We start from the raw sequence: 26,847 nt of genomic DNA, 5'->3' as shown, positions 1-26,847 counted from the left end.
TTTGATAAAGTTCGCTACTGTATTGATGTTTATTTAATTAATGAACAATAGAATACCAGGATGATGGTGGGTTATTCAGTATAAATAGTTCGAAGATTCTACAATTCGCATCCCTCTCGTCGCCGACTAACCCCGAGCACAATTTGGAATTAGTGCTAGATGTAGCTCAAACAGAGGTTATTTATAAAAAAGGTTTTCAAAATATCTTTACAATGTTTTACCAGAATGTTATAAAAACGCTAATGAAACTCCACAAGATAACGTTTTCGTAAAGTATTGTAGAAACGGTCTTCAAATCTTTCTACAATTATTATTATGGTACCTTTTAAAAATAGTCACAAGTTACAGCAAGGAAGTACACTAAGTATTCGAGAATGCTGCTCTACTTAGCAGCTCCAAACGTTTAGAAGGGGAATATTTTTTCTGTCAACAGCTTAAGCGTTATAACCTGTCACTGAGCGTTTCCTAGATGAAACCAGTAGTTGTAAATAATGCAAAAGGAAAATAAGCAACGGTAAAATTATGTGTGGAATACGGACTACAGTTAATAGTAAATTTAGGGAACATTTAAATTGTAGTACGGCTACGATAAAAAATTTAAAAAATCAATGTTACTTTCAACTTCTGAAGCATTCTGTCGAACTAAATCTTGGACCCAATCCGTATTAGGGGTTCTATCTTTAATGGTGGACATTTTACAATTGGTATTTTTCACAATTAATTTCAATATAATGTTTTATAATTACAATATATAATAATTATTACGTACAACCCGATTAGTTTTATATTGTACTAGTTGCTACAAATATATATTTTATTATTACCAAATGAACTGGCAAAAGTAAGGCATCTTATCAACTAACATTGCTTTTTATCTCATTACTTGCCCCATTCTGCTGTTTAATATCAGGAAAGATATGTCATATCGTTATGTAGTCCAGTCATTAACAGACGAGTTCACAGGGAGAAAGACATTTGCTACCCCATCTTGGTCAATATTTTACTGTTCTTGTATACATGCCTGTCGAAAAAAATGAACAAAATAGATTTTTAAAATCTGCGTCAATTAAGTTCTGTCAACGATGGATTTGCAGTGGTTTACGATAATGAGGAAGATTAAAGATGGCATGAGCATCTGCTTTACTGTACAAAAGATTGCAGCCGAAACGTAGGATGATAAACTTTTTGGCAAAAATATTGGAGAAACGAACAGAGAATGAAATGCCCATGTTATAAGAGCATTTTGCGACTTCGTGTCATAAGAACTGCAGCCCATGAAATCAAAGTGACAGTGGTACAGTTGTGCCAAAGGCTACTTGTGTGGATGCCCGTTCTATAATATTCATACCGGTTGCTATCAGTTGTTATCCTTATGGAAGGTAAACTCCGTACGCTGGCAAGTCCTCACAGGTCGTTTGCTTTTCGTTATGAATTAGTAACAGTTTACCAACTGGCGGGGTAGTGCGTGCCAAACTGTGGGAAACTTACAGATAACCCAGATCACCTGGCGGAACTAATCAACTTCAAATAACATTTATGTCACTCACGCTGTTGTTTTGATACTGGGATGTCACGTGTAATTCTACACAACACATTGTTTTGGTAAAACTTCAGTATTTGCATAGGTCATGGTGTAAATAAATCAACAGTAGTATATCTCTGAATTAAAAAAATTATCGTGAGACAGTATTATCGCTTCCTGCTGAGGTAGTCTATAGGTGTGAGATATGGTGGTCAAACGTGAACTGTCTTTTATATACACACACCGTGAATATGATCATAAGAACAAATATTGTGGTTGTGTTTCACACGACTGGCTTTCACTCGGAAAGGTAAGTCACCTGTGAAAAAAGTCACACATGGATATACCTTTACAGAAGTGAATCGCTAGTTACATGTAGTAACTCTGTTGTATATACTGTATATGCCGTTGATGCTTACAATGTGGTACTAAGCCAATCGAGCAAATTGAACTATCTGTGATTCGTTTATTTTTCTAAGTTGTATTGTTTTGGACAGAAGTAGATTGTATTACGAAAAAAATAATTAAAAAATCCAAAGAAGCCAATACTTTTCAATGAAAGCCTCCTCTAGCCACATAAATGTATATTGGTATTTTTTTTTTCTTTTCAAAATGTGATCCAGTGTAAAACAATGGATCTTCAGCAAGTGAGATATCTGAAATTTGTCTTGCTTCTAGTTTTGTTTACAGGTAAATGCTCTTTATTATTTATTTTTAATAAGTGGATCGAATTTGATTTATGGTTTGATGTTGGGTAATTTTCCATGTAAATGAACGCCATTGCTGTGTCAGTAGTAATGAGAGAAAGAATATGTTCAAAATCGGACAACTTTTGTCAGAATCTTTGTAAATCTTCAGTTAGCTCCAGAATAACAAATTAAATAAATGAGTTAACGCCTTTTACCCTGATAGGAAAAAGTGCAATGGACCTTTTTTCGGAAAAAAGAAATAGATAAATTAATTTCATTGTCATATTGTTAGCTTTTGGTGACAGTGTCGGGGGTTATCTACAATTTAAGGACAGGTCCTAACCTTCGTAGTATTCACATAAAACTAGAATTTTTAAAACTGTAAGCAGAACATAAAACGAATATCCTACAAACACGTTCCTTTTTAAAACACCTTACAATTGATTTCAACGACGGACTTGATCCTCATTTGAGATTCATTTTCTGTGCAGAGCCAAGCGCTGGGACGCTATCACCGAAGGAAACTCTTCAGTCACTCAAACTTCCAAGCAAATGGGGTGTGGTTCAGTGCTTCCAACTGGAAGGAAAATGTAAACCATGGTGTAAAAAAGATGAAGTGGAAATCTACGGGGTTGGTGGTTGCCCTAATACTTGCTGCGTCAAGAGGAGTGAGTATAAATACGCCAGATATTTGAACCCTTGAAAACAAGGTGAAAAATCGGCCGCATAAACAAATGTATTTTGATAGTTTATAACGTTTGAATAATTCATATTTACATAATTAAGTGACATATGCGCGAAACACAATCTTACTCTTGACTATTGACGTTGCATAATGTATAATATAATACCACTGTACAAATATACTACATATTAAATCTTACTCTTTTTCTGAACTAAGTAATAAGCTAGGGTATAACAAAGACCAAGATATCAATAACAATTTTAATTTTAATTTTTAATCAATAACAATTTTAATTATTTTTGTCTTCCAAGCACAAGCCCTACAAAGACTGATAAACGTGATTGCGTCTTTACTTCAGAAAGGGAAAGCATTTGTGAGACCTTCTGTGGCGGTCGTTGCGAGGCTGACTGTTCAAGACAAGCTGGCACCGAGCTCATTGATACAAGACTGTGCATGGACAAGAAACGGACCCAATGCTGTGGTGAGTTTCGCCCTGCAAGTTATTAGGTGATAACAGCATTGCCGCTACAACGTCATATAGATTAAGTTATTCGATGCATTGGAACTATTTTTTGCGATCCATGGTAGGCTTTGTCATGATGAGTGCCGTGCTTAACAAATTTCATAGATTCACATTCCATTAACATCTAATTAGTTATGAAAACGATTCTGGACGATATTTGTCATATGATCATGTTTACGGAGATAAATATCGATACATTAATTTTCAGAGTAGTAAAACTTGGTACAGTCACAAATTTTTATATTAACAGTCCAAGTTGATGAAACTGTTGATCCATCACTGATTGTTCGAGATAACCCTTTTTCAAAACTGGCGGGACATATACATTCCTCTTTTTTTACCAAGTTTTTCCTCTTTTGCATAATCTTTCAAAATACAAATTATTTTTTCTTTGACGAGATAGCTTGAAGAAATAAATTCACATAAATTTATTTGAGAAGTGGCCATGATGCAATAATAAAGAGAAAAAGTTTAAATTTTGCCTGATTCTTTAGGTAAAAAATAGGTCACTTTAAGTGGGACTCATTACTAAGATTTTTATTTATGCGATTCTCTCAAATTACCTATATCTTTTATCAGGAACTAAGTTGAGTCTTTTACTGTACAAAAAAAATTTTAAAAAAATCAAATTTAAAAGATTTTTATGTCAGACTATATTAAAATATATACACCAAAGGTGTGACGCACAGCGTCCAATGTTCCTGATGAACCAGAAAAGAAGCAGCGACATATGCACTGACAACATTGTCAACATGATGTATACGGTACAAGGTGGTTTCCAAAATTTTATATGTAAAATAAATATTGAAAGAATAACAAAAATCAATAGTATTACATGATTTATCACACCCGCAGTGATGCAGCTCATTTTCCGTGTACCCTCAGTTATGATCTAGCATCAGGTATTAGCTGAGCATCATCTTTGTCGGTCATTTTCTTAGAAATGCTGTTCTCTTTTATCTGTGTATCATTTGCCAAATGTAGAGGAACTGCAAGTTTTTCAACCCTAACAGTCAGGTAGATAAATGTCCAAAATTCTGCATTTTCAAAGGCCCGTTTTGGCCAACGGCCATATTTTCATTGCAAATCGTTTCCCATCTTTGTAACGTTGAACATATTGTTCTTTTCACAGTAAGACAAAATGAGAAACCGCAGTGCAATAATGGCGAAATGAATGGTAAGTTGTAATGGTCTAACTTTGGTCTGGTCATCTACTCAAAGTGGTATGAGTATATATATATATATATATATATATATATATATATATATATATATATATATCAGCTGTTTTGGATGAGGTGTGCCCAGCTGATCAAGGCACAATCCTAAAATTTCTAGGATAAATAATTTTCTGCTGTTTGAAGTTGTCAAATATTACATGTAGTATTTTCAGTCACTGTTGTAACCATTATGGCGACCAAGCGTAGATGCTAGCGTAGCTGAATGTAATGAACCTGCTACCCTCTATTGTCACCTATTGAACTAGCGGGTAACATTGGTGAAGGCCACGCGTGATGTAAAATTTGCTCCCACTGCAGGTTTTAATAAATCCTCCGTCTATAAACGGCACACAAGAAAAAGATGCGGAGTATACGGCGGGCAACCCGTGGAACTTGAAGGAGGATGGCACAGCCGAGTTATTCGTATCAGAAATGCTGACCGTTGGATACCGCAGTATCAAACCACCTATTATTGTCGGCCGGGATATGTTCAAAATGGCCCCAATGCAGTAGCGTAGTGCAGGGTGGACACAGGCTATTACTGGACCACTCCCTAAATAACGTGCACACGTAAGTCTATGACGAACTTTGCACGGCAAGCAAATTGCAGCTATTATCGGAGTTTATAGCTTCCAGTTTGTTCAAAGTCCACTCACAAGATTTTTTTGCAAAATCTATCAAACAATTAACATATGTAAAACCAGCATGGGAAATGAAACCTCAAACAGGTTTCTGGAGATGTTATCATTTATAAGGATGACATATTCAGCCTTCAAAAATACAAATGAACAGTAATATCATCTCTCACCCCAGGAGAGTTCAAAACATGCGTTTCACGTACTACTCCCGACAAATTATCATCCCCCTGTAGCCTTGTCATTTTTGCTAGTTGCTCTTAGCGTTGAGAGATGTGAACGTGTTTAACCATCCGTGTATATTGCAAGGGCCATAGTTTTTGTTCAAGAAATCCTCGCTGCTTTAAACGCAATTCCACATCGAACGCGTCAGTTAATTCGAACTGCGTAATGGATTTCCCAAAGGTCAGCTATCCTCATACAGATATTACCAAACCCAGTATAGTATTGCAGATAACGTACTGTCACCCCGAGATATATATGCCAGAACGCCTCGAGCGTCAGTGTTGAAGGTGGCAGCATATTACTTGTCATACAAACCAAGAGAAAATACTCGCATTTCACATCAGAGTCGGACAGTGACATAAGGCTGTGTATCGTTATGCATCAAGCTAATGCAGCAGTAATGAGGGAACCTTTCCCTATTTCAACAAGGGATGTAGAGATGTCAGAAGGTTCAGTCTTCACTAAAATTGATGTGAAATGGGCTTATCATTAAGTGGAATTAGAACTTGTGGTCATTTTTTATATTCTGACCTCATTTCGTCTTCTACTGTGGCAGTTCCATAGGTGCGCTGTTTCTAGGTTTACTGTTCATTGCGACAAACCTCTAACATCTGGAAACTGCAAAGCGAGTAACAATCCCACTGGGTCTCTGGGCTTTGCTAGATTTCCAAATGCATGTATTATTTAAGAAATTTTGATAATAAAACCTTTAGTGCAATTCTTTTCCAAGTGCGTTTTATGTACCGCTTATCTTTAGAATCTGCTTTGTGATTGGCAAAGATTTACAGAGGGTCAGGTAATGCTATATGCCACCACATACAGTAGCATCATCCGTAGTGTAGATACTACAATAGCTGAATTTAGGCAACCCCTCCTCTCCTGGTCTTATTACCATTCTGTTTTAATTAAATATTTAACAAGTCGCTGATCCAACTGCAGGTGTGTTCAAACCATCCATCCACAAACGGGAAACAAGAGATAGATGTAGCTGGGGCGGAAAACCTCCAGATGTTGAAGGTGCATGGTACGGCCGCATTGAACGCATCCAGAATGCTAATTTCTGGATCCCGATGGAGCAGTACCAGGTCACTTACCACTGCAAGCCTGGTTTGACCCAAATTGGCACAAATGCCGTGTCTCAGTGCACATTTGCCACCAAATATTACTGGAGCAAACCGCAAATAAAATGTATACGTAAGTCTGTTCTAGATGTTGTCTCAGTAAAATAAATGGGCCTAGGGTTATGATTTTAAATAATCTGATAATGTTAAGAATGAAATAGAATAAATAGAAGCGTTAACTCATTTTCCATAAATTCAGTTTATCTACCAGCTTAAATACTCGTTTATCCAATCCTTCTTTTTATCTGGATTTTTATTTTCTCCATTTCCTTATTAGTGTTGTACTGTTCTCATGTTTCTGTTTTGAAATGTTTTGATTTTGAATTAATACATTTAAAAACTGCTTGTTCAGCTTTTTGTTATAAATGTTGAAAACATGCCTGTCAGTTATTTTCTCGTGTTTCACCTCAAGAAATACTAACTGTAACTGTTCAGTAGCAGTAAAGAAAGACTGAAGGGTAGAATGCATGTCACAAAACAAACAAACAAAAAACATTTTCAGCCCTCGAATATTCTTGGACTTGACACAAACGAAGTTGAATAGCCACACCTTAACCCGAGAATCGCTAGAGAAATAGATGCGACATGGTATTGCAGAAATTACGATAGAGAGACTGGCCCAACTGTCAATAATGTACATCATTACCTATGCGTTTTCACATTGTCACAAGTTGGGCTTCATATGCAGATCTGGGGGAAAAACAAGGCAGAAAGTCTCATGTTTTTATGACCCCTCCCCTCCCACAAAGGACACCCCCCTAAGTGAAATCCTGATATCTCATTGGTGTTATGTTGAGAGAATCATATAGATGTGCAACCCCACCTACAGGGTGATATATGTATGAAAACCTTCCTATCATGGGACAGTGGAGAGCGTTCAAATGGTCTGTTTACGGGGGTCTTGGAGGGGCCGTGTTTTGGATTGTCAGTGTAAGTCACTTCTTTTTCAAATCACACACACACACACACACACACATGTCCTGTCAGTAATTGCTTGTGTGGGTTTCAAATAATTTACCAATCATGTTTGCTGAGAAAACTACTTGAAATGGTTACAATTTTTGACCTGTTTGTGGATTCCATCATTTTTTCTTTCCTACCCTCCTCTCGTCCTTCCTTCCACCCCATTCTCTCTCCCTCTCTCTCTCTCTCAAACACATTCCAAATGAATCCATTGCAATAAAAAGCCACTTCTTAAAAATTTTGATCAAAATCACATTTTCAAGATCAGTGTCCATTTCTCGTAACAGATATCTCATACTGCCAAGAATTGACTGTTATATTGCACTTCAGACAGGGAATTTCAGGTAAATATGTAATGAATTACTTAACCGTTCAGTTACATTTCTTATTTCTTCAGCGAAGAAATGTGCAGCACCACCAACTGAAACCACATTCTTCTTTTCCCCAATAAAGACCGTCTACAACAGCGGCGAAATAATCATACAAAGTTGCCGGGCTGGATATGCAAGAACTGGTGGGGAAGCCGTGAGAACTTGTCAACTAGGAACGTGGAAACCTGAGAATGGAAGCATATTGTGCGAAAGTATGTTTTTCCTGCTATTTTAAAATGTACTGACTCGAAATTCTATACAGAGTATACCTCTTAACAACTTGCCTCTTCCAAAAAAAAAAAAAAAAAACCGTAGGGTTCATCAAATGGATTGTATTTTAAAGGACCATCCATCAATTTGTAACTTCTCTAAAGACAGAAAGAGAAAATTAAAGTAGAAGAAATCTATCGAAGAAGTTGAAGCTAATGACTTAGAGAGAACACATATAATGTCTTTGTGTACTTGACAGGGGCGTGCCCGTCCCCATCAAACCCATCTGGAGCCGCTTTAGTCCAGACCTCTGACGGTTCACCGGCGGTTTACACAGAAGGAATGTCCGTCAAGTACCACTGCCTGGTCGGCTATGGTAAGGTTGGTGGAGATACCACAAGGACATGTATTGCAGGACAGTGGAGTGGTGATGATATTCTGTGTAAACGTAAGCTGATATTTCCTTGTGGATTTTATACGTATTGTAAGCTTTAAATTGTCTGGTACGAAATTTTTAACTAACTACAGGTACGAGAATAAATAAAAGTAACAAACTATACACACACTGGACAATAGGAGTGTCACCCCCTGAATAAGAGTAATCAAAGTAATGAGTATAAAACCGCTGTACCATGTAATTGTATTGTTGGCCTTTTGGGGAAATTTGATGTTAATAAAATGATACCAGGAGCATAGGGGAGACCGGGGCTAGTTGGCCTAGTTAGACACTTTTGGCCTTGTAGAGCCAACTAGGAATGAGTAAGAGTAACAAAACCGGTTTCAAAGTAAGCCCCATGAACTAAGCTACGTATGCAACGTCATTATTTTTCAAATTTGACAAAAAACGCAGTTGACGTCAGGGGGGGCCAACTTGCCCCGCCACGGGGCAAGTTGGCCCCTAAACAAAAATGGAGTAAATATCCCACGTAAACGCCTTGTAATACATTTTTATACATTTTTAATTTATTAAATTGACTTTTGAGAGTCTTTGATGAATAAATAGTTCAAATGAGACAGATTTATTGAGGTTTCCGTACGTCATGTTGTAGGGGGGGTATAAGTTGCAAGAAGCAGAATATCTATCAATAAAATTTGTTTCATTTTAATAAAGAATTTATTAATAATGGTATAAAGCAGGTTTTAATGAATGAAAACGAATAATAAATTTTTGTTTTAAAAGAAAGTTACATGTTCAGTTTTAAACCATTGAGTTTGTTTCAACAATGGTCTCTAGCTGTGTTGCGCGCAAAGGTTTGTGGGTAATATAAGGGTCCAACTTGCCCCGAGTCAAGGGGGCCAACTAGCCCCGGGTGCACACTTTTTATTTTAAAGGATGGCAGCCATTTATGGTGCTAGAATGAGCAACGATGATACGTCTCTGTGAAACTTGAAACAATGAGCTTCAGTTTGATGCCCTATACATATATTATATTCGATCAAAAGCCTATGAAATAGATTTTTAAATCTCTTTAACAAAATTACTTTTAGGTGCAAAAATACTTTATTTCGAATCACCGCTTAAGTAAAACTTTTTAACGTCCGACACTTCCTTAGCATTGTAGGCTACGGTCACTTTACAAGAGTATATGGCCTATTTTTTTAACTCGTAGTTACTTTGTCATAAATTGACGGGGGCCAACTTACCCCGGGGTCCAACTAGCCCCGGTCTCCCCTATCATTCAACAGTATTGGATCAGTAGGGGTGACACTTATATTGTCCAGTGTGTGTACACAATGGTTAATTTAGTGAGTATTGAACGGTAATTCTTTTGAAGAAATGAAAAAAAGTTAAAAATCTTAATCAAACATTTTTTCTTCAGGTACATGCAGTGCTCCGCCTGTTATCCCCAATACTTCCAGCTCACACGGACAATTCGCGCACTTCTATATGGATGGAGCAGCCTTTTTCTACCTCTGTCAGTCTGGGTTTGCCCAAATCGATGGAGACGCAATAAGGTCATGTAGATCTGGAACTTGGACAGGGACAGACATTAAATGCGGCAGTATGTACCCTCCCCCTCCCAAAAATAAATAAATAAATAAATAAATAAAATGAATAAATAAAAAGTAAACAAGTTGCTGTCATGGTTTACGTAAATTTCTTTCTACAAAAAGTTTTATACCACAGTGCGATATGTTGAATATTTTGCACACATATCTTTCAATTCACAACGCACATTTAAAGGCAGACAGTTATCCGACAATCAATTTTTGTGGAAATTTCAACCATTTTTCTTTAGGCACCCTATCAAAAATTGTTGAGCAAATAACAACCTGTTTTCGGTGTTGAAAGTTTCAGCATCACGCTAATAATTCATCACTTTCCTTCCCATTATGAGAGAGTAACCCGAAAATGAAACTTATCACTCAGATTTATTGATCGGTATGTTCTCAACGGTTTGGGATCGGGCATATGATTGAAATTTGCTGTAATTTCTAGGAAACTCCATGTTTTTTGCTAAGTCTAAAGCTCTTTGCATGTCTTTATGTATTTCTTAAATACACCTCGATTTATTTTAGAGATCTGTCAACCTCCGCCACGTCTAGAAAATGGTCGACGTTTAGGGAACTTAAATGCTGTCTATACCAGCGGTGACAAGGCAAATTACACGTGTGTTCCAGGTTACACATCAAACGGTCCCATCAGTGTGCTGTGTGGTGAAGATGGAAAATGGACCAATCTGGATGTAAAAACTTGTAAACGTTAGTAATAACTATAGAATGGAATTATTCTAAAGGTTGCTGTATCGATATAAGAACGCTCGCTTACGCTGGAGGCATATCTAATATGTATGAAAGCAAATTTTCGTAGATTATTTGTATAGTGTTTCTTACGAGTATTCCGAGTTGTTGCTTTTATAAAATTTGAACAATTTGTACATGTACAGTGTAATATGTTATAGGAAACTTGTGTGTTATCAGCTCCCATTGTATGTATACTATATATATTATCTGTATTAAGCAGGGTCCGAGGGGGGCACATATTTCAATCCTTGGCTTCCTTACAGCCCTACAAATATGATTTCAAAAGCAAAACTATCTAGAAAATAGATGGTCTTATCTGTGTTCATTGCATAAACTGTATACAATTTAATCGTTTTTAAATTGATGACGTATGTTTTCGTCGTTTCTTATGTTTAGGAACATGCCCTACACCACCAACTTTTCTTCATGCCACTTTGACCCTCCCGCATACTAGCCCAGCCCACGTGGAGGGCGCCATCGCCGTGTACAGTTGTACTCTTGGCTACATGAACTCTGGGACTGCGCCAGTGGTGATCAAAACATGTACGAACGGAAAGTGGAGTGGCGGGACCTTGAACTGCAAGCGTAAGTTGATCACTCTCTACCTGAGGTTTCTGACAGAGCACATGATTATCAATTATCACAGCACTAATTCACATATTATTCCTTTTTTTAAGAAGATGCCCGACGCCACCAACTTTTCTTCACGCCACTTATTGTTGTCAGTTTCAGCGTCCGATTCCTTGCTGCGTCCCATATTTTTCGTTACGTGTCCATTCCTGTTTTTCTTTAGTTAGATTAGGAACAGGAGCCTTTGCCTGGAATCTTTCCTGCCAGGATGAGGTCCCCGATTTGGCCTTTTCTAGTGACATGACCGATTAATTTTATATGTCTTTCCTTCAGAAACCTAAGGGTTTGTCGGTCTTGTCCAACTCGCTTGAGGTTCGAAATGTTAGTTTCATGAGCATTATTTGAGTTACGCAGCATTAGGTCGAACCGCACCTCTTCAGCCTCTGTTTTTAATTATTGCAGCCGAGAGTCTATGCCTCTACTACCGTACAAAAGAATAGACCATACAAAACATTTGAGAAGTCCCCCATTCTTAAATATTGTAGACATTTGACTGAAACTATTATAGCCTTTCCTGTGCGTCTTCTGATATCCTTTCCACACCTTCTATCATTTACAGTTTGTCGCAAATTTGCATTACTGCATGTCCCTTTTTATATCGTACCACTGTGCCACTGTCCTTTCACGTTTTGTACCACTGTACATACCATTTCACAATTTTGTTCCACTTTGCGTCTTTCATTCCGTAATTAAACTATTGCATGTTCTTCTTCACTTCATACGTATGTATGTCGAAAACTTTTTGTATTTTGATTTTGCAGAAATTTGTCAAAAACCTCCTACGGTAGCCAATGCCGTTGTTTCTGGAGCACCTCTCACCGCTGCTAATATCTTCCAAGACGACACAGTGACTTATTCGTGTAAAACTGGATATGCCCAAAATGGCGGATCTGCTGTCAGGACCTGTACGAACGGTGCTTGGGCGGGAAAGGACATCGTATGTCAGCGTAAGTTTGAACCTTTCATCATTATAAAAATGATTTCGTTAATTTTTTTCTGTGTTGTTTTAGCTATCATACTGACATCATAATACGGTTGTATAAATGTAGTTTTCAACATACTTAATTGCGTATACAAATCAATGATTACTAAAGGATTATAATACAACAAAGTAATTGAAAGCCAACATCATCATTTGGTTCAGGTATTTAACAATATACATTTTCATTAATCTATTTCTGTATTTCACAGAAATTTGCCAAAAACCTCCTACGCTAGCCAATGCCGTTGTTTCGGGAGCACCTCTCACCGCTACTAATATCTTCCAAGACGACACAGTGACTTATTCGTGTAAAACTGGATATGCCCAAAATGGCGGATCTGCTGTCAGGACCTGTATGAACGGTGCTTGGGCGGGAAAGGACATCCTATGTCAGCGTAAGTTTGAACCTTTCATCATTATAAAATGATTTCGTTAATTCTTTTCTGTGTCGTTTTATCTACGATGTTGACATCATAATGCGGTGCTATAAATCTCGTAAACAACATACTTAATTGTGTATACAACTCAGTGATGACTAAAAGATGTAAATTCAACAGAGTAATTGAAAGCCATCATCATCAGTTGGGTAATGTACATTAGTGTATACATTTCCATAAATCCATCCCTGTATTTCACAGGGATTTGTCAAAAACCTCCTACGCTAGCCAATGCCGTTGTTTCTGGAGCACCTCTCACCGCTGCCAATATCTTCCAAGACGACACAGTGACTTATTCTTGTAAAACTGGATATGCCCAAAATGGCGGATCTGCTGTCAGGACCTGTACGAACGGTGCTTGGAAGGGAAAGGACATCGTATGTCTACGTAAGTTTTAACCTTTCATTATCATTATTAAGTTCGTGAGCTCTTCTTAACTACCATAATAATATAATAACACAGTGCTATATGTCTTGTTTTCATCTTAAAAGATAAGCTTATCCTTTAACAAATAACCTTCGTAATTTTACATAACGTTTTTAAACACATTGGTAGTATTTTGTAGGTGGTGCATCGGTGAATGTTCTTTGTTGAAAGTTAACCTAGGTTAAAATATGACTGGTCACCATATTGCTGTTTTAGAGACATGTAGCGACCCCAGGAAGCTCTCCAAGTTAATATTCTTGACAAAATCCATACTTTTCAAAGAAGGAGACACCGTCAAATACATGTGTGAATACCAGAACGGGACAACTGCGACGTTATTGTGTTCAGGCGGAGCGTGGGTGCACAGCAGCACCAAATGTTCCGGTACGAACTCTCAAAAGTCACACTAAATCCCGTCTTAAGCAATTCAATCGCATTCACAACAGCCGACCTTACTAGTCCGGGGATCAAATATGGCCGACCCACTTGAATCTTTGGATTGCATAATCCCCGCAGGGATCCATTTAATGGTATACGCTTTTAAGCAGGTCGCATTATTTGATCCGCAGACTACATGTAGTCGGTCCGTTGTTTAGAATGGGGCCTTAAATGGCAAGATGTGGTTGAAATTGTGTTTAAATAATAGGTACAAACATGTCGTGTATTTAAGTTAGAGAGAATTTCATTTGTTATGTAATAAGAATTAAGCAATTTTCTTCAATCAGCAGCTATCATTGACAGCTCATTTATTTGGATGTCTCTCAAAAATATTGAAGATAGTATCAGCTGTCAATATTTGCTGTTGATTGAAGAAAATTTACTCTTATTCTTATATAGTGTATTGTAGTGCCTCTCCCAAAGACACTATTAAAGCACAATATTCTTTCTTAAATGACCTTTTATTCTTTGAATTTCATCAGAAATATGCCCAGAACCACCTGCCTTCAGCCATGCCACTTTAGTAAACAACAAAACGTACAAAGAGGGCGACCAAGCAGTGTACGTGTGTAATAAAGGGTATATCAACAAAGATGGCTTAAGAACCTTGACATGTGTTTCTGAAAAATGGGACGGCAAAGACATTAAATGCACGAGTAAGTTATCACCTGCTTAATGAAATGTATGTTTTGATTAATAACCTGATGACGTTTGTGTAAAATAGGTGACAGTTTGGAGCCCAAAGTATCTTTACGATTGCTTTCAGTGTGTGATTAAATTTCCATTCCCTAATTGGTTGTTTTTTAAAGATCTTGTTAAATTGTCACTATGTAATAGCTCATTTCCAAAGAAAGTAACTTATCTTTTGTTATTCTCTCATATTTAATTGAATTAAAATCGACCAACCTTTAGTAATATTTCTCTATTAAAATGTATGTTGTGACATTTTGAGGTTTTGTTGAATAGATTGTGGCTTGTTTCAGAGATTTGCCCCCAGCCACCACTTTACCAGCACGCTGAAATGGTTGAAAATGCATCGGCAATCTACAGCAGCGGGGACTCCGTAAACTACAAGTGTTGGAAGGGCTACGAACCTTCCAACCCTATCAACGTTATGTGTACTAACGGCTTCTGGGTCAACCTGTCGAATAAAACTTGTAAAAGTACTTGTTTTAATCGATGCAATTTTATATTATTATACCTAACGTATAGGCCCCCTGTCATGAATGAATTAATTTGAATCTACGCTATTTTCAAAGTCAAGTTGAAACACAGGATATCATTTTGTGGTTTTGATATTTGTCTTCTGTGATTATGCCAAATGATAATTTTAGCTAACGAACACCAATTTTGGACGTCTCAAGTATAAATATTCATCGTAGTTCATAACGAAAGCGCACACTTCTGCCTCTTTTACCCAACATTTGAGGAGCATGTCCCGCGCCACCTTCCCTTCCTGATACCACAGTAACCCCCGAAATCGGAAAAAGCGTTCCCACGGAGGGAGATGCGTTTACGTACACCTGTGCCTCTGGTTTTGTGTCCACTGGCTCTGAACAGACACACATTAAAGCCTGCCGCGACGGTGAATGGACCCAGGGTAGCATTCAGTTTCAGTGCAAAAGTGGTTAAAATTGATCTGAGTAAACGGTATTAGAACAGGGAGAGGTTTAAGATATAAAAGAATTTAGAGAAAATAGTCATTTTCTATACGTTAACTCTGTGAAAATTTGATTCCGTGTTGTCCAAAAGAGTTGAGTCATTTGACATTCTTTTGCAATGGATGGCTAGCATCTTTCCTCCTGAGATTTAACATTATCTCCCTTTTTTTGCAAAGTGGTTAAAAGGTGCTCGATAGAACGCAGAGATATTGAACCTTGACAATTTAGACGACATACAGCTTGTGCAGTCAGTGTGTTCCATTCTTGAAATTGAATGGTTGTAGTTCCCAATTATACCGGGGACATGTATTCTAATCTCCTTGGCTTCCCTACAAATATCAATCCAATCGCAAAACTATCTAAAAAATGGAGGCAAGATAAAAGCGTATTACTGTTTACATTATATATCCTGTATATAATTAATCGTTTTTAATTGATGAACATATTTTTTCGTCTTTTCTTTTGTTTAGGAGTATGCCCGACACCACCAACTTTGCCTCATGCCACTTTGACCCTCCCGCATACCAGCCAAACCCACGTGGAGGGCGCCATCGCCGTCTACAGCTGTTCTCTGGGCTACATGAACTCTGGGGCTGCGCCCGTGGTCGTCAAAACATGCACGAACGGAAAGTGGAGTGGCGGGACCTTGAACTGCAAGCGTAATTTGACCACTCTCTACCTGAGGCTTCTGACAGAGCATATTATTATCAATTATCACAGCACTAATTGTTTAAGAAGATGCCCGACGCCATCAAATATCCCTTACGCCACTTTATGATGCCAGTTTCAGCGTCCGATTCCTTGCTGCATCTCATATTTTTCTTTGCGTGTTCATTCCTGTTTTTCTTTAGTTGGTTTAGGAACAGGAGCCTTTGCCTGCCTCTAGCTTTCTTCCTAGGAATCTTTCCAGCCAAGATGAGGTCCCCGAATTGGCCTTTTCTGTCGATATGACCGGTGAATTGTATCTGTCTTTCCTTCATAATTATTAAAGGGTTTGTCGGTCATGTCCAACTCGCTTGAGGACCGAAATGTTAGTTTCATGAGCATTACATGAGACGGTGGCGGATTTAGAGGGGGGTCAGAGGGGTCCTGACTCCCCTTCGATTTCTGGTTCCCTCTTGTAATTAGAATTTTGACTACCTGAAACATAGTTCTAAACTGTGCCCAATGGCACCGTTCGCCCTCTAAATTACCAAAAAATTTTCGGGGCCTTTCAGGGGTCCCGAACCTCACGCCAAGTGTGTGGCGGGAAGGGTCGACTTCGCATCCGCGGGCCCCCTTCAAATAATCCTCGAGCCGCCCCTGTTAGATACGCAGCATTAGGTCAAACCACATCTCTGCAGCCACTGTTTTTAGTTATTGCAGTCGAGAGAGTCTATGCCTCACTGCCGTACCAAAAAATAGACCATACAAAACATCTGAGAAGCCCCATTCTTAAATATTGTAGACATTTGACTGAAACTATTATAGCCTTTCCTGTGCGTCTTCTGATATCCTTTTCACACCTTCCATCATTTACAGTTTGTACCATACGTCGCAAATTTGCATTATTGCATGTCCCTTATTGTATCGTACATGTACCACTGTGCCACTGTGTCCTTTCACGTTTTGTACCACTGTACATACCATTTCACAATTTTGTTCCACTGTGCGTCTTTCATTCCGTTATTAAACTATTGCATGTTCTTCTTCACTTCATTCGTATGTATTTCGAAAACTTTTTGTATTTTGATTTTGTAGAAATTTGTCAAAAACCTCCTACGGTAGCCAATGCCGTTGTTTCTGGAGCACCTCTCACCGCTGCTAATATCTTCCAAGACGATACAGTGACTTATTCGTGTAAAACTGGATATGTTCAAAACGGCGGATCTGCTGTCAGGACCTGTACGAACGGTGCTTGGGTGGGAAAGGACATCGTATGTCAGCGTAAGTTTGAACCTTTCATCATTATAAAAATGATTTCGTTAATTCTTTTCTGTGTTGTTTTAGCTATCATACTGACATCATAATATGGTTGTATAAATGTAGTTTTTAACATACTTAATTGCGTATACAAACCAATGATTACTAAAGGATTATAATACAACAAAGTAATTGAAAGCCAACATCATCATTTGGTTCAGGTATTTTACAATATACATTTTCATTAATCTGTTTCTGTATTTCACAGAAATTTGCCAAAAACCTCCTACGGTACCCAATGCCGTTGTTTCTGGAGCACCTCTCAGCGCTTCTAATATCTTCCAAGACGACACAGTTACTTATTCGTGTAAAACTGGATATGCCCAAAATGGCGGATCTGCTGTCAGGACCTGTACGAACGGTGCTTGGGCGGGAAAGGACATACTATGTCAGCGTAAGTTTGAACCTTTCATCATTATAAAATGATTTCGTTAATTCTTTTCTGTGTTGTTTTATCTACCATATTGACATCATAATACGGTTCTATAAATCTCGTAAACAACATACTTAATTGTGTATACAACTCAATGATGACTAAAAGATGTAAATTCAACAGAGTAATTGAAAGCCATCATCATCAGTTGGGTAATGTACTTTAGTGTATACATTTCCATAAATCCATCCCTGTATTTCACAGGGATTTGTCAAAAACCTCCTACGCCAGCCAATGCCGTTGTTTCTGGAGCACCTCTCACCGCTGCTAGTATCTTCCAAGACGACACAGTGACTTATTCTTGTAAAACTGGCTATGCTCAAAATGGCGGATCTGCTGTCAGGACCTGTACGAACGGTGCTTGGAAGGGAAAGGACATCGTATGTCTACGTAAGTTTTGACCTTTCATTATCATTATTAAGTTCGTTAACTCTTCTTTACTACCATAATAATGTAATAACACAGTGCTATATGTCTCTTTTTCATCTTAAAAGATAAGCTTATCCTTTAACAAATAACCTTCGTAATGTTACATAACGTTTTTAAACACATTGGCAGTATTTTGTAGGGGCAGTATTTTATAGGTGGTGCATCGGTGAATGTTCTCTCTTGAAACTTAACATAGGTTAAAATATGACTGGTCACCATATTGCTATTTTAGAGACATGTAGCGACCCTAGGAAGCTCTCCAAGTTAAGATTCTTGACAAATTCCACACTTTTCAAAGAAGGAGACACCGTCAAATACATGTGTGAATATCAACCCGGGACAACTGCGACGTTACTGTGTTCAGACGGAGCGTGGGTGCACAGCAGCACCAAATGTTCTGGTACGAACTATCAAAAGTCACACTAAATCCCGTCTTAAGAAATTCAATCGCATTCACAACAGCCGACCTTACTAGTCCGGGGATCAAATATGGCCGACCCACTTGAATGTTTGTTGCGTAATCCCCGCAGGAAATGCATTCAGTGTCTTTTACTGGTATACCCTTTTAAGCAGGTTGCAATATTTGATCCGCAGACTAGTTAATCAGTTGTTTTTAATGTGGCCTTTAATAGCAAGATGTGGTTGAAATTGTGTTTAAATGATAGGTACAAACATGTCGTGTATTTAAGTTAGAGAAAATTTCATTTGTTATGTTATGTAATAAGTACTGAGTAATTTTTCTTTAATCAGCAGCTAACATTGACAGTTCATATAACCTCCAATATTTGGATGTCTCTCAGAAATATTGAAGATAGTATCAGCTGTCAATATTAGCTGTTGATTGAAGAAAAATTACTCTTATTCTTATTCTTGTACTATTAATTCACAATATTTGTGTCTTAAATAACATTATAATCGTTGACTTTCAGAAATATGCCCAGAACCACCTGCCTTCAGCCATGCCACTTTAGTGAACAATAAAACGTACAAAGAGGGCGACCAAGCAGTGTACGTGTGTAATAAAGGGTATATCAACAAAGACGGCTTAAGAACCTTGACCTGTGTTTCTGAAAAATGGCACGGCAAAAAAATTAAGTGCACGAGTAAGTTATCACCAAACTAAACAAATGTTTTGATTAATAACCTGATGACGTTTGTGTAAAATAGGTGACACTTCGGAGCCCAAAGTGCCTTTACGATTGCTTTCAGTGTGTGATAAAATTTCCATTCCCTAATTGGTTGTTAACCCATTGTTTTTAAACTCATTAATTTTTAAATTTTTAAATATCTTGTTCAATTGTCACCATGTAATAGCTCATTTCCAAAGAAAGTAACTTATCTTTTTTATTCTGTCATATTTAATTGAATTAAAATCGACATATCTTTAGTAATATTTCTCTATTAAAATGTATGTTGTGACATTTTGAGGGTTTGTTGAATAGATTGTGGCTTGTTTCAGAGATTTGCCCACAGCCACCTCTTTACCAGCACGCTGAAATGGTTGAAAATGCATCGGCAATCTACAGCAGCGGGGACTCCGTAAACTACAAGTGTTGGAAGGGCTACGAACCTTCCAACCCTATCAACGTTATGTGTACTAACGGCTTCTGGGTCAACCTGTCGAATAAAACTTGTAAAAGTACTTGTTTTAATCGATGCAACTTTATATTATTATTATTAATATTATTATTATTATTATTATTATTATTATTATTATACTTGATATGTGTAGGGCCCTAATGAATTTGAATCGGCGCTATTTTTTAAGTCAAGTTGAAACACAGGATATCATTTTGTGGTTTTCATAAAAATTAGATAAATTACAGCAGAAAAGATGGGGGGGTACTTCAACAGAGTACTCTGTTCAACACTCCTAATGTGTCTTCTGTGACGTCTCAAGTATAAATATTCATCATAGTTTATAACAAAAGCGCACGCTACTGCCTCGTTTGCCTGTAAATCAATATTTCAGGAGCGTGTCCCGCCCCGCCATCCATTCCTAATACCACAATAAGCCCCCAAATCAGAAAAAACGTTCCCACAGAGGGAGACGCGTTCACGTACAGCTGTGCCTCTGGTTTTGTGTCCACTGGCTTTGAACAGACACACGTTAAAACCTGCCGGGACGGTAAATGGACCCAGGGTAGCATTCAATGCAAAAGTAAGTAGTTCAAATTGATCAAAATAAACGACACCAGTACACGGATAGGTTAACAATGTAAAAGAAATTGGAAAAAGTGGCTATATGTTAATTTTGTAAATAATTTCCTGTTATCAAAAAAACTTGAGACACATGGCATTTCTTTTGCACCTTATATGTCGTTTCTCCCGAGCTTGAACATAATCTACCCCTTCCCCTTTTTATTGCAAAATGGTTAAAGGCGTTCGATAGAATACAAAGATATTGACCCATGGCAAATTAGATGACATGCAGCCTGTGCAGTCAGTGCTTTCCGTCCTTGAATGGTTGTCATTCTAATTATCAAATCAAGTCTTTTAGATAAACTTTTCATTGCTGAGTTCATAAGATTCACTATTCCCCCTATTCCTATGCAAAGTTTTTTATGCGTCTGGTACATACCGGTACTCTTTAGAATTACCTTACAATAAGCCCAACTGTAGGGATCAGATCACCAAGTTCATGAGTTGGACAGTGAAAACTGTCAGCCATACTACAAATATATGTATCACAACCAACGGTTGTCTCTGTTCAATCACTTTTGGGTTGGACCTAGTTCTTTGGACGTCTAAAAGTTACTCCTGTAAGAATAAAGTCTTGGTTATACCGCGTATACCCACAACACATGTAGTATGGTTTCAGTTTTGCAGAACTTCATAGGAAAATTAAACCATTCTACAGGTTCATGTGCACCCCCACCAAGTGTCCAGAACACCAACGTTGTGATGCCGGTGTTCCCAATTGTAGAGGGCAGCAGTGCATACTACATTTGTAAAGGAAACTCTGTACAAGCTGGTGGTTCCTCTATCAAAACGTGCATCGGAGGCAGTTGGACGGGAGTTGATATCATCTGTGAAAGTAGGCTGTTTGTTTTACAAGTGTTGTCTAACTATTCAGGAATGGGATTTGTAAATAATCAAATGGAAAATAATTGAATAATCGATTAAATTGGAATGATTCCACAATCTGGGAGGTCTGGTTCGTGTAATATTTCCCAGTTTTTTTTTATCATTTTATAAACTGATAAACCCTTTCTCTAAAAGACCTCCATGTATATCCCAGGTGAAGAACTATATATTTTGACAAATGCACAGTTTTAAAGCTGCATGGCAGTTTGGTATTGTAGTATCTTAGTTACTGGGTATGATAAACCGCCAACGTAAAAACGCCATCAATTGAACATTTTGATAAACAGCAATGACGCCCTAGTCATATGATAAGGAAACGCCAAAAAAAAAACAACTTACGTTTCTATGGGCAACTCCAGACGATGAGGCACATAAGTTAAAGTGTTTCCAAATGTAATTTACTTTTTCGTTAATTAAGAAAAAACTGTTTTATGCCAAAAGTCAGACTGTTATTGGTTGGCAGGTACATACTGGTATATATCAAGATTCCTTGTCAAAATTTAATTTTTGCGTATTACAGTCTATTTTTCTTGATGTGTTCATTTAAACACCTTTACTGCACAGCATGCATATTCCTTAATTCACCCCCTGGCTTCCAAGAATTGAAAAAAAGACAGTGGTACATGTATATTTTGTTTCATTGTCTTACTTCATTTACATTTCAACCTAATGTTACAGAGTTCTGCAGTGGGTTGCCGTATGCTGAAAATGCAGATACCTTGATAGATCATTTCCCTGACGGAAAACTAAAAGATGGTGCTCGAATCATCCATCGTTGCAAGACGGGCTACACGAAGGCCGAGGGTGACGATACCAGAACGTGTACTAATGGCGCATGGTCAGGAAAAACTTTCAAGTGTGAAAGTAAGAATCAAAACACATATTCGCCAAACGCGGCAATGCTTGTGTTAAACCTGATTTATCGTAACATGCATTATCTAACTCTGCAAAGTCGATGATAATTAGCCTTTCACCTTTCAGTGTATTTTAGACCGTGAGTATACTTGATTATGTTTTCAATCTGGTAGTAGAAAACGTTCCTTCCAAATTCCAAAAGATGTAATTTATTCTTTACCGACGATGTGCCTTTTGACACATAGTGAATACCACCCGTGTGACGTCACCCAAACCGGCGTCTACGGCTCAGATGAAGACGACTACGACACCTCAGACTGTAGAGACCACGGACACAGGATCGGGGGCCACTGAAAACGACGTACTGGTGGAGGAGTACCTTCAGGGTTGAATTTCAGAAGGACGTAGCATTCCTTTCAGCAGTTTTATAATAGATGACAAACTGTATATGCGTCATTTCAGTTTATTTTCATTGTCGTATGTTCTCTGAATAAAACAGCGGTGTCGTAAAGAAAACAATAACCCTGTAATAAGAAATGTATACAAATTAAGCTAAGGGGATTTTGATTTTGTTTCAAACAATCCCACTGGCCGAAATTGTTGGATAACTAATACAAATATTATGCTGTTGTGATTTTTCAATCGAAAGCAAGCAGCTTAAAAACGATCATCCATTTTCACACTTAAAAAACATTTAGTTTCTGAGCCTCCTTACAAGTGATGTGCTTTAAAATTTAAAGCTTCGATATGGTTATCGGAATATCCATCAAAACCAAGGATTTTCAAGAATAAATGATTAATGTTCAACCACATTTTATTTGTTACTTTGTTACATGCAATAAAGCGTAAACATGGACCTATACATCTGACGTCTGTAACTACCCAGCCCAACGCTGAAATGATAAATTATTGCAACGGAAGTGAACAAGAACAATTTTATGTACAATGCAGGAAGATTGTTCCTTTTTTCCTTCAGAAATACACTGTAAAAAACGTGTTTAGCATTTAAACACATATAAAACACGTTTTACACCTAAACGCGTTTAGAAATGCGTGTTAAAGGTTAACACGTTTAGCATTTCAAGCTTCCGACAGAAGAAAATGCTAGACATATTAAGTAATGTTACACGTTTAGCTATATGTTTAATTTCACCGATTTACAATCCTATAACTAGATTATATAACTACTGTTGCACGTTTAGCTATATGATTAGCTTTACTGGTGTATGATCCCATAACAAGTTTATTACAAGGCACAACACTTTGGCTAAACACTTTAGTAAGCTTGTTAAGGGGTCAAACGCTGCATTTTGTAGTACAAATGTCTAACTTGGCATGAATGTTCCTTGGGCCCAAAGGACTTTTTTATCCGTAGAGACACGCTCTATCGATACATTTATTAGCATTTATTAGGTACCAAACTATAATATTTCATATTTCCATCAGTTTTTTTCCTTAAAACATGTATAGATTATCAAACCTGATTAAATTAGGGACATTGTGGAAACAATTGGCGACCATTTTGTGCCTCAAATCTAAGATGGCCTCTATCCGCCATTTTGAAAGAGGACATAATTTTGCTTTTTTGAGTTGATTATGTACAATTAGTAGTCTAATTAGTAAGAAACTATGTTTCTTAACATATTTAAAGGATTTTACCTGATCTACAAAACAAGTGTCAGTAAACAAAATTGCTGAATTTAAGCAAAAGACTATATCTTTGACCACATGAGGAAAATGTGTGGCCATTACTTTGATCAAAACCAAGTTGGTTGCATGTCGCTATTTTAGAAATTTGGCGTAATTTACAATTTTGGAACTGTGGGACCTAAAACGTCAATTAGTACTACTCTGGGAGTACAAAAGTAATTTCAGGCGCTGGTTTGGTGACAAAAGATAATAAAAAGGTTATATAAGGTTGTAAAGTAGATTCCAAGATGAATTTTGTTGAGTATGTTACCAAAAAATAATAATAAATAAAATAAAATAAAATAAAATAAAAAACGTGGATCCCGAACCACATGCTAAAATATATCGACTAGATTTTTCTTAAGTCACCATCCACTGAATGATATTAAATAATTTAAAAGTTACCCACAAATAAACAGTATGTACATAGTGATATTACATTTTTAATCTTTTACTGTCAATGTGAAACAAAAACCCACATGTAAATTAATGTCCCAGTCACTGAGGCTTGCATGTGCATGTTAAATATAGTCCAGCAGATTTGAAGGGTGATTTATAATGTGTCGTCTTATAATCCTGTGGAACTAGGCAAGTTTTGTGAATGTGGCCTGATAGAAACGAGCAATTGGACTTTGCTTTGAAATAGCTTCAGACCCTGGCTGCAAAATCACCCAGCAGCATTGCTGAAAGCAACATGCATGATCAGCTCTGGTAGTCCAATAAGACAACAGCCAGCGAGAATTAAGCTTTGGTCACTGTCCTATGAAGAACAGACATTAACAATATATATTAATCTCCAGTTTCCAGAGAAACATTTAACAGCAAACTCCTGCGCCATGGCCTGAAGTCAAGGGGACGTCCTGAAAATCTCCTTTGCCCAAATAGAGGAAGAACTGCTGCTATCAACTCCATTTCCACCAACTGTGTCATTGAATGTATGCCTGGTTTTTCTAATGAAACAAGATTCTTTCTTCATGGTGTTGATGGCAAAGTTTGGGTTTAATATCATTCTTGCTAAAGGTTGTGTTGTTGCTGTTATGCTGGTGGTTTGAACTACCATTTACTAAGGGGTCAAAGGAACTTGGTGATCTTAATGAAAAGGTAAATGCTGGTCTCTGCAGGCAAATTGCAGTTTGGCCATTTATTTTCCAAAATGACAATTCCCCACTTGTCCATCACTGAGAATAAAATCAGAGTCCAAGTGACTCCAAAATTGGAGTCCAGCAGTGGTGCCTAAAATAACTCCCAATTGGAGTCAAGTTGACTCCAATGGAGGTAATGCCATCCCAGACCCCACAGGAGGGTCACAATTGACTCCACTCACACATCCCTTCATTCCTTGATTTATCTCTACAAAAGAGTCACCTAGATTCCATGTTAAGGAATTTTTGACTCCTTGGCACATCATATACAAAACCGACAATATCAGTACCAAGGGGAGAGACTGCAAGTATCATTTACTTCAAACTGTTGCGTTCCCGGACGGGCTCGAACCCACGTCCTCCCGCTCCTGAGGCGGACACTTTAACCACTAGACCATGCCGTCACTTTGGTATCGAAAGAGCAATAACAGACAGTTAATAAACCTCGTAATAAACAGCATGACATATATATATATATATATAAAAATATATATATATATATATATATATATATATATATATATATATATATATATATATATATATCAGTGAGTGAGCATACCTCTCCACTGACATGCATTGGTGGGTCAAACCTACAACCTGGAAACAAAACCTGCTGACCTGGGCCCGGTTGCACCAACAGGGCGTAAATTTACTCGGCTACGACTGTCGTAAACCGCAACGCCTGGCGTCCCTGCGCCAGGTTTACTCTCCCTGCTTACGCCCGTTGCACCAAGACAAAAACTGATCGTCGCAACTACGCCTGAGTAACGCTCTGTTGCGTCACTGGCCAACAATACGTGGATGGTATAATTGGGCAAATGAGGAGTTCTCAGCTGCAGTCATAATGGAATGATGACATAAATAAACACAAAAGGAGCATTTCAGTGACGGAGAAATTCATGAGCTAAATTATTCCATTTTGATTTAGAAATAAGAACGTTAAAATACGTTAACTTTGCTGTTGCCTTGGATATATAGCAATAAAATCGTAAATATATTCCGAATCAAAATATTATTATAGTGTGCTATGTATGCTATTATAGTATGCTGTTGTAAATGAGAAAAACGCGTTGGAGGCAGTACGTATTTCTATTAATGGATTTGAACACCTTCACATTTGTTATTGAAACTTTTGAGTCTGAAAATAATGCAAAAACGCCAACATTGCTCTCTTTTTATATTTTTACAACAGTGCCGACAATTTCATGACTTTCTTATCTATGCTTACACCGTGAGAGATCATTTAATTCAATTGAGCTTACATCTTGGAGATTAAGAAATACAAGAGACCTAATACACATTATATAAGCCTTAAAATGTTGATATTTTAAGCTTTCGTCTCTCTCTCTCTCTCTCTCTCTCTCTCTCTCTCTCTCTCTCTCTCTCTATATATATATATATATATATATATATATATATATATAGCAAAATATAAATGATAGAAAATGTGAAGAAAGAATGACTATATTTGGTTATGGTTTGTCAAAAATTGTGAAAAGAAAAAGAAATAAAGAAACCGTACTGGTGAGAGCCAAGACGTACCTACATGAGTGGTAAGATTTTATTTGAACTTATGCATATACATGTACATGGCTACACATATAATGTATTCAGTAATCACTTATAATTATATATATATATATTTTAAAAACCAAGCTATACAGACGGAAGATTTGAGTAAGAAGCTAACTAATAACAACCCACATTTTTTACGTTAACTTCGATAATTGTCATCAAACTCTCTCTGTGCCAGCCTAGCCATAG

At 37.4% G+C, this 26,847-nt stretch overlaps 1 protein-coding gene and 2 long non-coding RNA genes across 3 annotated transcripts in view; 2 read left to right on the top strand and 1 right to left on the bottom strand.

Moving 5' to 3' along the window:
- The window catches only part of LOC147763314 (uncharacterized), a 102,595-nt gene extending 76,290 nt beyond the window's left edge, over nucleotides 1–26,305 (bottom strand). The window contains exon 1 of the long non-coding RNA XR_015332942.1: nucleotides 25,702–26,305. This is a non-coding gene — a long non-coding RNA (uncharacterized LOC147763314). The remainder of the gene's footprint in view (nucleotides 1–25,701) is intronic.
- On the top strand, nucleotides 2,722–4,598 carry LOC147763316 (uncharacterized). The gene is made up of 3 exons (XR_015332737.1): nucleotides 2,722–2,879; nucleotides 3,255–3,377; nucleotides 4,552–4,598. It is a non-coding gene; the product is annotated as an uncharacterized LOC147763316 (long non-coding RNA).
- LOC147763315 (sushi, von Willebrand factor type A, EGF and pentraxin domain-containing protein 1-like) lies at nucleotides 5,876–23,050 on the top strand. The gene is made up of 18 exons (XM_087006899.1): nucleotides 5,876–5,948; nucleotides 6,439–6,693; nucleotides 7,981–8,166; nucleotides 8,424–8,612; nucleotides 9,985–10,167; nucleotides 10,685–10,867; nucleotides 11,306–11,494; nucleotides 12,301–12,486; nucleotides 17,224–17,409; nucleotides 17,654–17,839; nucleotides 18,083–18,268; nucleotides 18,540–18,707; nucleotides 19,237–19,410; nucleotides 19,767–19,946; nucleotides 20,280–20,468; nucleotides 21,168–21,344; nucleotides 22,073–22,258; nucleotides 22,495–23,050. The coding sequence occupies exons 1-18, from the start codon at nucleotides 5,876–5,878 to the stop codon at nucleotides 22,638–22,640; spliced, it is 3,222 nt and encodes a 1,073-aa protein (XP_086863025.1). The 3' UTR covers nucleotides 22,641–23,050.
- Nucleotides 26,306–26,847: the final 542 nt, after the last annotated feature.

This window comes from Lingula anatina, chromosome 2 (assembly GCF_051362555.1).
Source record: "Lingula anatina isolate TDL-2025a chromosome 2, LinAna3.0, whole genome shotgun sequence".
Lineage (NCBI taxonomy): Eukaryota > Metazoa > Brachiopoda > Lingulata > Lingulida > Lingulidae > Lingula > Lingula anatina.
Note: the sequence above shows the minus strand (reverse complement) of the source record. Positions and strands in the feature narration are given on the sequence as shown.

Excerpts from the sequence above, each read along its gene's own strand:
- LOC147763315 (XM_087006899.1), top strand. The coding sequence starts at position 5,876 with ATGCATCAAGCTAATGCAGCAGTAATGAGGGAACCTTTCCCTATTTCA. Across the intron at positions 10,168-10,684 it reads GACAGACATTAAATGCGGCA|AGATCTGTCAACCTCCGCCA; the intron begins GTATGTACCCTC and ends GATTTATTTTAG. Across the intron at positions 19,411-19,766 it reads CAAAAAAATTAAGTGCACGA|AGATTTGCCCACAGCCACCT; the intron begins GTAAGTTATCAC and ends GGCTTGTTTCAG.